Source organism: Orycteropus afer, unplaced genomic scaffold (genome assembly GCF_000298275.1).
Source record: "Orycteropus afer afer isolate SDZICR_OR568_19922 unplaced genomic scaffold, OryAfe1.0 scaffold00709, whole genome shotgun sequence".
In the NCBI taxonomy this organism is placed as follows: Eukaryota; Metazoa; Chordata; class Mammalia; order Tubulidentata; family Orycteropodidae; genus Orycteropus; species Orycteropus afer.
This window is the reverse complement of record NW_006922296.1, coordinates 529,679-543,330: the sequence shown is the minus strand read 5'-3', so window position 1 is coordinate 543,330 and position 13,652 is coordinate 529,679. Positions and strand designations below refer to the sequence as shown.

The window sequence follows — 13,652 nt, the reverse complement described above, 5'->3', positions numbered from 1 at the left end:
TTTGCGAGCCTTTTAGCCTAAACAGACTATTCCTAAAGTTGCGCAGTAATGTACCAAACAGTGTTTCTTTGCTATTCATAAATATTATTAGTATTCACAAAATAACCTGCTGGTACTTTCTTTGACTTTGAATTTAATCTATAAATTTGAGTCCAATAATTACCTTTATGATACTGAGTCTTCTAATTCATTAACATGGTATAATTCCTACAGACTTCAATGAGTAAGGCTTCAATTTAGTAATTTTTAAATTTTTTTATACAAAGTTCTTGCACACCTATTGTTAGAGTCATTTCTGTGTTGTTGGAATTTTTGTTAATTGCACTTTCTAATGGCTTCTTGCTCATATGTAGAAATAAAATTGATTTTTATATATTTACTTCATATCCAATAAATTTTCTACATAAATTTATTAAATTGAATAATTTACCTGTACATTAGATTTCTGTATGTACAAATAAAAAAATCTGAGAATAATTGCCACTTTTACTTATGTTTTCCAATTCTTATGTCTTTTAATTTTTTTTATTAACACTACTAGGTCCTCCAATATATAATACTGAGTTGTTGTTGTTGTTGTTGTTGTTATGTGCCGTCGAGTCGGCCCCTACAATATGTAATACTAAGTAGTGAGAGTAAGCATCCTTTGTCTTGATTCTGTTCTCAAAGGGAAAGGTTTCCTCTCAGCATATTATCTTTGCAGTATATTTTTTTGTATTTCTTTTCACATCAAGGATGGCTCATTCTATTCCTAGTTATGTAAAGTTTTTATCATGAATACCTTTAAAATTTTATTAAATGTTTTTTCTGCATCTATTGAGATTATCAGTAAGCCCTGGTAGCACCATAATTAAAATGTTCAGCTGCTAACCAGAAGGTCAGTTGTTTGAACTCACCAGCCATTCCATAGGAGAAAGATGTGTCAGTCTGCTTCTGTAAAGATTTACAGCCTTGGACATCCTATGGGGAAGTTCTGATCTATCCTGTAAGGTCACTGTGAGTCAGATTCAACTGAACATCAGTGGGTTATTAAGGTTTTCATATGATTTCTGCCCTTTATTTTCTTACTTATTGAATTACATTAATTGATTTTTCAAATGTAAAAACTAGCTTGGTATTCCTGAAATAAACTCAACTTGGTCATCATATATTATCCATTTTATATATTGCTGGATTTAGTTTGTTAATATGTTGTTTAGGGGTTTTTGCATCTATATCTATGAGAGAGATTAACCTGTAATATTTTTCTTGGTGTATTTCTGTCAAGTTTTATTCTTAAGGTTATGCTGAATTTATAACAGGAATCTATATTTTCTCTGCAAGATTTTGTTTTATTTTTGGTGTTATTCCTTTCTGCCTACGAAGCCATCTATACCAGAAGTTTTCTTCATGGGAAGGTTTTAATTTCCTTAATGGATATGGAACATTAAATTTTTTTATTGCTTTTAATTTTTTTAAGTTATGTCGAGTTATGTTTTTGAATGACTTTGTTCTTGTTTTCTAAATTTTAAAATTTGTTGGCATATCTTCTTCATTATATTTTCATTGACTAGGAGGTCTTTAAGGAGCTCTGGTGGTTTAGTGGTAAGTCATTTGGCTACTAACCATAAGGTGTTGTTGATTCAAAACCCACAAGCCACTCCACAGGAGGAAGATGAGGCACTCTGCTTCAGTAAAGACATATAGCCTTGCAAACCCAGTGGGAGTTGCTATTAGTTGGAATTGACTCAATGAGAGTGGATTTGGGTTTTTTTGGAGGAGGTCTGTGCCCGGTATCAGTGAATGGGCTTCCTCTGTGTATCTTGATCAGTCTTGTTGGGCACCGTCAAGCTTACTAAAACTTTCAAGTTTTAAAAAATACCCTTGACTTTATATTTCTATTATGTGAACTATATATTTTAATTTGTTAATGTCTGGTCTGCAATATGTCCTTCTATCTTATTACTTTGGATATAATTTTTTTTTCCCCCTAAAAAAGAGCTCTGGTGGTGTAGTGCCTAAGCATTTGACTGCTGACCAGAAGGCTGTGGTTCAAACCCGCCAGCCACTCCTGGGAAGGAAGGTTGGGCAATCTGCTTCCATAGTGATACTGCCTCAGAAACCCAAGGAGGGGTCTCTATGAGTCGGATATGACTCGATGGCATGTAACAACAACAACAACTGCTCTTTCCAGTTTGGTAGTTATTTTCTAGAGAGCTTCCTATTCTGCCATTTTATGCCTGTAAGTTGTATGGCTTTGAACTTAATTAGCTTTGTCATCTATTTTGAGTTATTTTGTGAAAGGTATAATGTCTGTGTAGCTTCATTTGTTTTATGTGGGGATGTCAAGTTCTTTTAGCACCATTTGTTAAAAAGACTATCTTTTCTCCATTAATTTGCATTTGCTCCTTTGTCAAAGATCAGTTTACTGTTTTGGTATGGGTCTATTGATCAGTTCCACTGATCTAGTTGTATGTTCTTTCACCAATACACACTATCTTGATCGCTTTATAGTTAAATCTTGAAGTCAGATGGTATCTGGCTTCTGACTTTGTCTTTAACAGCTTTTTAATTATACCGTTTTGTTTTTTTCAGTGTTTATTCTATTACAGTATGCATTAACACACTTCTATCTAATCTAAATTACTACTTTTCCACTTGAGACAGTGAAATAACCTTAAAACAGTTTAATTTCATTTACCCCTTTCCTCTGCCTGTGTTGTGATATACTTGAGGTGTTTCACAAATTCCAGAAAACATTATTATTGGTTTGAATTTCTTTTTCAGTTTTCTTTATTTCTTCCTGAAGTTTTATGCTTCTCTCAGGTATCACTTTGTTTCAGCCTGAAGAAATATAATATTTCTTGTCCATTAGTGCTGTTGACAAATTTTTGAACTCTTATTATCTGGAACATATATTCATTTTAGAAGAATGTTTTTTTTGGGGGGTATAGAATTCTTTGCTGGCATTTTTATTTAGCTCTATAACAATGTCATTCGACTTGAATTTTCTGATTTTAAATCCCCTGTTCAAATTTTTGCCCAGTGTTTTCTGACTTAAGTAGTTTCCATTGAAAAGTGTTTTAACAGAATTTAGGGTCTCATTGTCCCTAGCTTCCTTATTATATGCCCATGTGTCCCTATCCCAAGTTTCAAGATCCCATTTCTTCCTGATCAGTGTCCTCACTTTGCCTTTTGAAAACATTTGACATTGGCAACTCCTCTGGTGGTTGGCAGTTGTATGGTCAGTAACTGTAATCCCCCCAAAATGGCTCTCAGATTCCATCTTGTTTAGCCATTCTTGCAAGAACTACCATCTTCCCTCTCCCTCCCTGTTATGTATTCCCCTGCTCCCTGCTGTCAGGTATTAACCACCTTCTCTGTAATGTATTAACCTTCCTTAGAACAGTTTTAAGCAATAAAACTTGCTATATGGCCCAGTCTTATCAGAGCATACACAGGTAGCAGTCTTGGGCACTGCCTGCGGCCTCTTCCTGATTGGGGCTGGTGCCACCAAGTCTGAAGCCAGTCACGTAGCCGCCATCCCCAATTCTTTAAACTCAGGTATGAGTGTCCCCGCAAAATGGTAGGGGGTTATTAGTCATCTTGGATCCATTCTGGCCTGCTGGACACTGAATCACTAGAAGCGAGAAATATTTGTAAGCCTACTTTCTTTATCTTTTAAATCCTTTCTCTCCTGATTCTCTTTGTTTCTCTTCTGAATACATGTTCATGTTTCTGGCTACGCCTCTGGGAAAGTTTTTCAGACTTTTGATACCTACTCAGGAGGAAGTTTTAACCTCCTTGGAAAATTCTCATAGCAATATAAGCTCTGTTACTACAAGAAATAAGGCTTTCTTTCAGGGCACAAGTGGAAACACTGAGGTGTTTTAGGCAGTGCTTGAGCTGTGACTTTAAAGCTCTGAGCTCATCTCTTTCTTTTACTGCTTTGTCTAGTGTAATAGGAGGAACCAACCAGCTTCTTTATATATCCCCTTTTGACAGAATTGCAAATGTGATCCATCAGAGCCATACTTCTCACCAATAATTGATCAGTTGGTGGTGCTGTTTTGTGTATTGATATTACCATGTCACACCATGGATTAGCAGCACCCTCTTTACTAATGGAGGCAGTCATCAGTACCTTTATGACTAATCAGACTTGATAATCAAATTAGAAAACTCAAACTTATGGTTTTGTTTCCCTAGAACTACTACTCTCAGTATTACTTTATAATTGTCTTTATTTAGAAATTATGTATATTTTAAGGAAATGTGTTCAGGGGGTAAATTGACAAGTGGTATCCTGTGAATGCTATGGTTGTTTGTCAAGTTGACTGGACCATGATTCCAAGTGGTTTAGCACTTATGATGTAATCATTCCCCATGATGAAATTTGATGTAATGTGATTCTATGATGAGATATACTATAAGCAGCCAGTCAATTGAAAGGGAGTTTCCTTTCGAGTTTTGCCTGTTTCCTATATATGGACGAGCTCTGGCAAAGCTCAGTGGCATTTTACTGATATAGAACCTGCATTTGGCTGGTCATGATCTGACCTCTGGTTCTTGGACTTGAACCAGTGACCTGCCATATTGCCTGCTGGTCTTGGGATTGTTGCCTTCATATACTATGAGCCCTTTCATCTTACCTGCTGATCTTGGATTCATCAGCCTCTGAAGCTAGCAGCCTGCTGTATTACTTGCTGATTCTAGGTTCATCAATCCTTGCAACTATGTGAGTCAGGAAGCCTCCAGCTTGATGTCTGACCCACGGACTTGGGAATTTCCAGCCTCTACAACCACATGAGCCATTTCCTTGAGATAAATCTCTCTCCCTCTCCCTCTCTCTCTCTCTCTGACTTACATAAAATAGCAATCACAGCAGTGGTTAAGTCTGTGTGTCTGTGTATATTGTGTGTGTGTGTATGTAAATTTCACTAATTCTGCTTCTTTAGAGAACCCAGCCTAAGACATTAAGGTTGTTTTTTTTTAATAACTCATTCCTAGTTTACCTAGGGGAGCTCTGGTAGCATAGTGCCTAAGGCATTTGACTGCTAACCAGAAGGCTGGTGGTTCAAACCCACCAGCCACTCCTCGGAAGGAAGGTGGGGCAATCTACTTCTGTAGTGATACTGCCTCAGAAACCCAAGGAGGGGTCACTATGAGTAGGGGCCGACTTGATGGCACGTAACAACAACAACAGTTTACCTAGAGTCTTTATAATGCTGTTTTGTTTACTCATTTGATCATGTGATCATTTCTTAATTTTAAAAAACTATTCATTCTTACTTTTGCCTTTCAGAAAATTCTTTCTTGTCTTCATGCAAGGCAATTTAAAAAAAATTCTCTCAAATTCCTTTCTTGATAATTTTCTTTCCTACGTCTGTCACTTCTTTAAGAGCTTTCTGAGTCATTCTTTTTTTTTTTTTTTTCAAATTTTTATTATGATTTGGGTGAAAGTTTACAAAACAGATTCATTTTACGTTCAATAGCTCATATACACATTTTATTTTGTGATTCTGGTTACATTCCTTACTGTGTAATATCTCACCTCCCATGTCTTCCCTGTGGGACCCTTTACCTGTGTGCTTCTTGCCTACGCATTGCTACCTCCCTACATTTTCCCCTGTGCAAATGATACCCTTCTGATCTTCCATGGTTGATTGTTCTAAGTAGTGCATCCACCTGGTATAGGTGTTCTGGTTGCATTCCTGTCTATTGTTTCGCTGAGAGTAGTGAGATCAGTTCCAGGCCCAAAGAGTGTCTCAGGACCATACTTGGGGATTTCGCCAGTCCTATCAGAGCAGTAAACCTGGTCTTTTTTATGATTTTGAGTTTTGTTCCACATTTTTCTCCCACTCTATACAGGATCACCAATTTTGATCCTTTTCCAAGTGGCTGGCATTGGTAACTGGGCACCATCTAGTTGTTCTGGTCTCAGAGTCATATAGGTTGATGTTCTTATGGTCCATTAGTCCTCTGGACTATTTCCATGTGTCTTTGATTTTCTTCACTCTTCTTTGTTCTGGATGAGGAGAGACCAGTAGTTGCCACTTAGATGGCTGCTTGCAAGCTTCTAAAACCCTACTTGTTACTCACTGAAGCAAGATGTAGAACAATATTTTTGTATACCATGTTGTGCCAACTGAGCTTGATATCCCCTGTGACCATGGAACCCAGCCCACAGGCCCAGTGGGACCTGATTCATTCTTGATGACTTCAGTTGCCACCAAATTACTATATCATCAAATCTTTATTTTCATCCTGTGTCTCCAACATTATGCTTCACATCCAGTATATTTAAGTTCTAGCTTGCTAATATATTGTGCCCTATTTTCACCCTAGTTTCCTGGTCTCACTTTGTGAGTGTACTATCTGTTTTTGTAGATAGCCTGGGGAAACACTTTCTTATGTCCAATGAATTGATATGTTCTGTTGCTAGAAATCTCATAGTATCATTGCCCTATTTTTTTTTTTTCTATTTCAACTACAGTAGTTTATGTAAGTGGTTTTGCTTTAGCCTTTAGCCTTTCTGTCACTTTTTCAAGAGAACTGATTCTGCATATGGTGATATAATTTCAGTATATGCTCATATATATTCTTTGGCTCTCCTTTTTTCCATAGCAGTGATCCCTAAAATAGGAGCTTGCACCCTAGAGGATGTACAAAACCATCCATTCAGACATCTTCCGTATGTTTTATAGATACTTCCAGTGTAGTATTTTCAAAAATTTTCCCTTATCACTCTACATATCCTAATTATTATCTCTGAATAAGGGGTATGAACCTAGAATGATTATTTCAATCTAAAATAAAACATTACACTGTCTATATTCTAAAATTTATATAAGAATAAAATTAAAATTCATAATACATATATTTACATCATATTTGTATAACATATGTTTTATATATAGTCTTCTTTAATGCTCTAAAATATTCTTGAAAGTGATGAGGGATCAGATACTTAGGTAATTATTGGTCTAAAATTACTCTGTAATTCATTCTCAGAATATCTTCATAGCCTTTTATGTCATCACAGCTCCAAGCCATATTCTCAACTCCTCATGTGCTGTTGTCCCTGATTTTTCATGTGTATTAGAGCCTCCATGCCTTTGTTTATGCCATCACCCTGTGTTCATGAAGAGCACAGTTTACTCTTCAGTCACTGCTGTACTTCTCCAGTGAAGTCCAAAATGGAACTACCTTTGTGCCACATTTATAACTTAAGCCTGTCATGTATTTATTTTTCACCATAGCTCTTGTAACATACTACTTTATGTGTTTTCCTACAAAATTATAAGCTCCTTGATATAGAAGACTTTATTATTTATCTTATTATTCCCAACAACAGGAATATTTCCAAAATATGATAAAAAAAATTTTAGCATGAATTTATGACTTAAAATGTTAGAAACATATTATTTCCAAAATATGATAAAAACAATTTTAGTATGAATTTATGACTTAAAATGTTAGGAAAATATTTCTATTAATATTTTTCTTTTTCCCATAATGTAGGAAGTAAAATGGAAATTCTGTAAATCATTTTTAGTAAGCTGTGAACAATAAGGATTAGTTACCATATTTTTTTTACATGTACCTAATTCTGAACCTTTCAGATTGAACAGAAATTCCAGGGATCAGTATCATTTAAAGATGTGATTGTGGGCTTCACCCAGGAAGAGTGGCAACACTTGGACCCTACTCAGAGGTCCCTGTATAGAGATGTGATGCTGGAGAACTACAGCAACCTTGTTTCAGTGGGTAAGGTCTTCATAGGTAATTCCAAATAGTATTCATTTACTCTATTAATTATTGGAGCACATGGACACTCTGTAGAAGTTAATGATATTTTAAGATATTAGAGATAATGATAAAATTGGAATTCAGGAATCAGTGTTGATTGATCATTTTTTTGCACCAGGAAGATATTTGTGTTTACCTTTCCAATGAAGTGTTCCAATATCATCTTCAATGGACAGCTCTAGAAGCTTCCTACTTCTTCAGGAGCCCTCAAGTCTAGAAACATGGTTAAAGTCCTAAATTATTTTCCTTTAACAGGTTATTGTGTTACCAAACCAGAGGTGATCTTCAGACTAGAGCAAGGAGAAGAGCCATGGATAGAGGAGGAAGAATTCCCAAGCCATCACTTCCCAGGTTAGTTAATATGTAGTAAACAGGTGAACTGGGAATAGTATTTCTCTGTGGTTAATCTAGGAGTTGGCGACTTTAAAACATTTTTCAAGAATATCTCTTTAGAGGTCTTAACCATTGGAAAGGAGTGAGAGTACTGGTCCCTAAATCATACCTCCCAGATAACACTCTCACAAAAAAAGTTCTCATTTTGATTTATATTTTTGGATATTCATCATTCTTACATCTGCCCATAGTTCATTTTTGCCCATCTCATGTTGACTATTTTTTTGTCTTGATCACTCTATTTCTCCAAGCAATTTCAGTGGCCCACCTTACCTCTGTTTTTCTGCATTTCTGTTTGGTTTTGGTTTGTTTTGGTTATCGTTAGGTATTTATTCATATATTAATTTTTCATTCAGTAAATACTTTTTTGATAACTTACTGTATGTCAACCCTTTTCTTATTGCTAGGGATATAGTAGTGATGAAAGTGGTGTCAAATAAGTTTATTTTAAGTAATGAAAACACAAAGACAGATATTTATGTAAATTAAATGATCTCTGGTGACTAAAACTATCAAGGAAGTTAGAGTTTGATTGATATGGGTGACCTAGTTTAAGAATGGTAATCAGAGGAAGCATTAAGGAAACCATCATTAGAGCAAAAATTTGAATGAAAGAAGGTGTGAGCTATAAGAATTCTGCCTCTTTTCAGCAGAAAATAACAGCTACTGCTGATCCCATAGGAGGGAATGTGTTTGTTGTTTCTGAGTAATAACAAAATATTACAATGTCTGGAAGGGAGTGGTTGCCAGGAGGGGCAGGAAACATGTTGCAGAAGCATTGATGATTCTAAAACATGAGACTATCATAAACCTTATTAAGGAACTTAATTTTTTATTAATTTATTGGTGCATTTTTTTTTAAAAGAAAATTAGCAACACCTGATGTGTGGTCTTGTAAGATCTTTCTCACTGGTATTGAGAAAAAATATTGAGAAGAGAGTAAAGACATAGGGTACTCCTTAGAATATTATTGTAGTCTTCATTATGAGTGACTGTGGTCACTTAGCCAAAATTGGAAAGCATGTAGGTGATGAAATGTGTCATTAGAGTCCCTCTATATTTTAAAAGTGGCATAGTAACAAAAGAGCTATAATTCATATCATCAGAATCCCGGAAAGAGAGAAGAGAGTGGGACTAAAAAGTATTCAGAGAAATAATAACTGAAAACTTCCCAAATTTAGCAAAAGACATAAAACTACACATTTCAGAAGTTGAGTGATACCAAATACGATAAACTTAAAGGTACATGCGAGGCACATCATAAGTAAAGTAATGATAAGTAAAAAGAAGGAAAACAATTTTGAAAGTAGCCAGAGAAACAACTTACTACTTGCATTGTTACTAGGTGCTGTCAAGTCAGCTCCAACTCATAGTGACCCATATACAACAAAATGAAATTTTGCTCCATACTGTATCATCCTCACAATCCCTATTACGCTTGACACCATTGTTGCAGCCACTGTGCCAATCTATCTCATTGAGTGTCTTCCTCTTTTTCACTGACCCTCTCCTTTACCACAGGAGTTCTGGTGGTGTAGTAGATTAGGCATTTGGCTGCTAACCAGGTTAGCAGTTCAAACCCACCACCTACTCTGTGGAAGGAAGATAGGGCAATCTGCTTCTGTAGAGATTTACAGCCTTGGAAATCCAATGGGAGTTGCTATAATTCAGAACCAACTCAATGGCAGTGAGCTTGTTTCTTTTGGTTTCTACTTTACCAAGCATGATATTCTTCCCCAGAGAATGGTCCCTTCTGACAACATGACTAAAGTAGGTGAGATGAAGTCTGGCCATTCTCGCTTCTAAGAAGCATTCCGGCTGCTCTTCTTCCAGGAGAGATTTGTTCATTCTTCTGGCAATCCATGATGTTTTGAGTATTCTTAGCTAACACCACAATGAAAAGGCAATCTTCAATCTTTTTTATTCATGGTCCAGCTTTCGCATGCATAGGAGGCAATTGAAAATACCATCGCTTGGGACAGGCTCACCTTAGTCTTAAAAGTGACATCTTTTCTTCTTAACACTTTTAAGAGGTCTTTTGCAGCAGATTTGCTGCTCCTATGGCTTTTCATTGTCGACCCAAGTAAAATGAAATCCTTGACAACTTCAATCTTTTCTCCATTTACTGTGATGTTGCTTATTGGTCCAGTTGTGAAGATTTTTATTTTCTTTATGTAGAGGTGTAATCCATACTGAAGACTGTAGTCTTTGATCTTCATCAGTAAGTACTTAAAGTCATCTTCACTTTCAGCAAGCAAGGTTCTGCATGTTGGTGGCGTCTCCAATCCTGATGCCACCAACTTTTTCATGTAGTCCAGCCTCTTGAATTATTTGCTCAGCATACAGATTAAATGAGAATGATGAAAGGATACATACCTTTCCTGTTTTTAAACCATGCAGTATTCCCTTGTTCTGTTTGAACAGGTTCCTCATGAGTACAATTATGTGTTCTGGAATTTACATTAATTGAAATATTGTCCATAATTTGATGTGATGTACACAGTCAGGTGCCTTTTCATAATCAATAGAACACAGTTAAACATCTTTTCTGGTATTCTTTGCTTTCATCCAAGATCATCTGACATCAACAATGATACTCCTACTTCCACATCCGCTTCTAAATCAGCTTAAATGTTCGTCAGTTCCCTGTCAATATAGTGCTACAATCATTTTTTAATTATCTGCAGCAAATTTTACTTGTGTGTGATATTAATGATATTGTTCGAAAATTTCCACATTCTCTTCTGTCACCTTTCTTTGGAATGGGAACAAATACTGATCTCTTCCAGTCAGTTGGCCAGGTAGTTGTCTTACAAAATTTCTTGGTGTAAACCGGTAAGCAGCTCCAGTGCTGCATCGATTTGCTGAAACATCTCAGAGGGCATTCCGTCAATTCCTCTAACCTTGTTTTTCACCAGTTCATCAGCGGCACTGAGTTTTTAGCAGTGTGTTGTACCAGTTGAGCTTGGTGTCCCCTGAGACTATGGTCCCGAGTCGGCAGGCCTGGTGATTCTCTCTCTCAAGGTGTTTGGTTCTCTCTGAGAAGTTACTCCAACTCTGTCTTCTGTTGCTTTTATAATGACTGTGGCTAATTTTGTATCTCTAGTATTTATGTAAGATTATCTTCAGCTAAATCTATTCTTGGTCTAGGGTAAATTCCTGTTTGCCGACCCTCACCTGATCTTCTCAGTTGTCTATGTATTTTTCTGTAGTCTGGTGTTTGGTGTTAGTGGCAATGCAGTATTGTGCATATACTAGTGTTTGCCTCTGTTGCCTTTATCTTATGTGTGTGTTTCAGTGTCCTTCCTTTCCCCAATGTCATCATGCTGGTCACATGCTCTTCCCATACAGTCCTTCTCCTTACCCAAATCAACACATGACCTCCAACTAGTCTGAAATTTTCCTTCCTTTTCCCTCCCATCCCTGGTAACCTACAAAGTGAGTTCCCTTTTCTAACTAAACCCTTTCTTGACTTTTTACAATAATGGGCTCATACAACATTTGTCCTTCTGTGAGTGACTCATTTCACTCAGAATAATGTCCCCCAAATTCATCCACATTGTGAGATGATTCACGTATTCTTCATTATTCTTTAGTGTAGCATAGTATACCATTTTGTGAATGTATCAAAATTTGGTTATCTATTCATCTGCGGATGGGCATCTAGGTTGTTTCCATCTCTTTGCTATAGTGAATTGTGAATTGTGCTGCGATGAACATGGTTGTGCATATGTCTATTCATGTCCTGTCTCTCACCTCTGTAGGGTATTTTCCTAGTAATGTAATTGCTGTATCAAATGGTATTTCTATTTTCAGTTTTTTAAGGAAACACCTTACCATTTTCCATGGTGGTTGTACCATTTTGCAGTCCCACCAGCAGGGTATGAGAGCTCCAATCTCTCTGCAACCTTGCCAGCATTTGTTGTTTTCTGTCTTGTTGAACTTTGCCATTATTGCTGGGGTGAGATGGTATCTCATTGATGTTTTGATTTGCATCTCTCTAATAGCTAATGGGGAGCGCTGGTAGCATAGTGGCTAAAGCACTTGACTGCTAACCAGAAGGCTGGCGGTTCAAACCCACCAGCCACTCCTTGGAAGGAAGGTTGGGCAATCCTACTTCCGTAGTGATACTGCCTCGGAAACCCAAGGAGGGGTCGCTATGAGTCGGGGCCGACTCGACGGCACATAACAACAACAACAACAATAGCTAATGATTGTGAGCATTTCCTCATATGTTTGTTGGATGCCAGTATATCATCTTTAGTGAAGTGTCTGTTCATGACCCTTGCCCATCTTTGAATTGGATTGTTTGTCCCTTTTGTGTTGAGCTGTTGAACTTTTCTACAAATTTTGGCAATAAGTCCTTTGTCAAATTTGTCATAGCAAAATATTTTTTCCCAGTCTGTAGGTTCTCTTCTGCCCTTTTGGAGAAGTCTTTCGATGCACATAGGAATTTAATTTTTAAAAGGTCCCAGTCATCTAGCTTCTCCTTTACTGCCTGCACATTTGGGGTTATGCTTGATAGTCTATTTATACTGTAAATTAGGTCCCTTAGATTTGCCCCCACCAGTCACTCTTCAGAAGGAAGTTTGGGCAATCTACTTCCATAGTGATACCACCTCAGAAACCCAAGGAGGGGTCACTGTGAGTTGTAATTGATTAGATGGCAGTGAGTTTGGTTTGGTTTTTTTTAGATTTACCCCTGTTTTGTGTTTGATGAGCTGTATGATTTGGGTTTTACATTTAAGTCTTTGATCCAACTTGAGTTTGTTTTTGTATATGGGATGAGGTTTGGGTCTTGTTTCATTTTTCTGCAAATGGATATTCAATTTTGCCAGCACCATTATTACAGAGGCTGTCTCTCCCCAATTTAATGGGTTTTGGTCCTTTGTCAAAGATCAGCTAGCTGTCTATAGAAGGATATGTCTATTTCTGAGTTTTCAATTCTGTTCCATTAGCCTATCTATCATTGTACCAATATCACACTGTTTTAACTACTGTGGCTGTATAGTAGAGTTTGAGATCTGGGAATGTGAGACCTTCCACTTTGTTTTTCTTCTTCAGCAGTGCTTTGCTTATCCGAGGTCTCTTTCCTTTTCATATGAAATTAATAACTGTTTTCTATAGCCTTAAAAAATGTTGATGGCATCTGGATTGGGATTGCATTGAATGTGTAGATCATAATACTGGCATTTTCACAATATTCAGTCTTCCTATCCATGAACAAAGCAGGTTCTTCCATTTATATAGATCCCTTATAGTTTACTGTAGTGATATTTTGTAGTTTTCTTTGTATAGGTCTTTTGAGTCTCTGGTAAAATACATTCCAAAATAATTTCTCTTTTTGGTAGCTATTTGTTCTGGTTACCTAGTACCACTCTGACAAGAATATACCACATATGGGATGGCCTTAACAAACAGGAATTTACTGTCTCATAGTTTGGGGGCTTTAAGTCCAAGTTCAAAGT

At 36.7% G+C, this 13,652-nt stretch overlaps 1 protein-coding gene across 1 annotated transcript in view; it reads left to right on the top strand.

The window, feature by feature from the left end:
- The window catches only part of LOC103211205 (zinc finger protein 33B), a 117,482-nt gene that overhangs the window by 86,320 nt on the left and 17,510 nt on the right, over window positions 1-13,652 (top strand). The window contains exons 2-3 of the mRNA XM_042783164.1: window positions 7,605-7,749; window positions 8,047-8,142. Of these exons, the coding sequence (XP_042639098.1) occupies window positions 7,605-7,749; window positions 8,047-8,142 (241 nt within the window). The remainder of the gene's footprint in view (window positions 1-7,604; window positions 7,750-8,046; window positions 8,143-13,652) is intronic.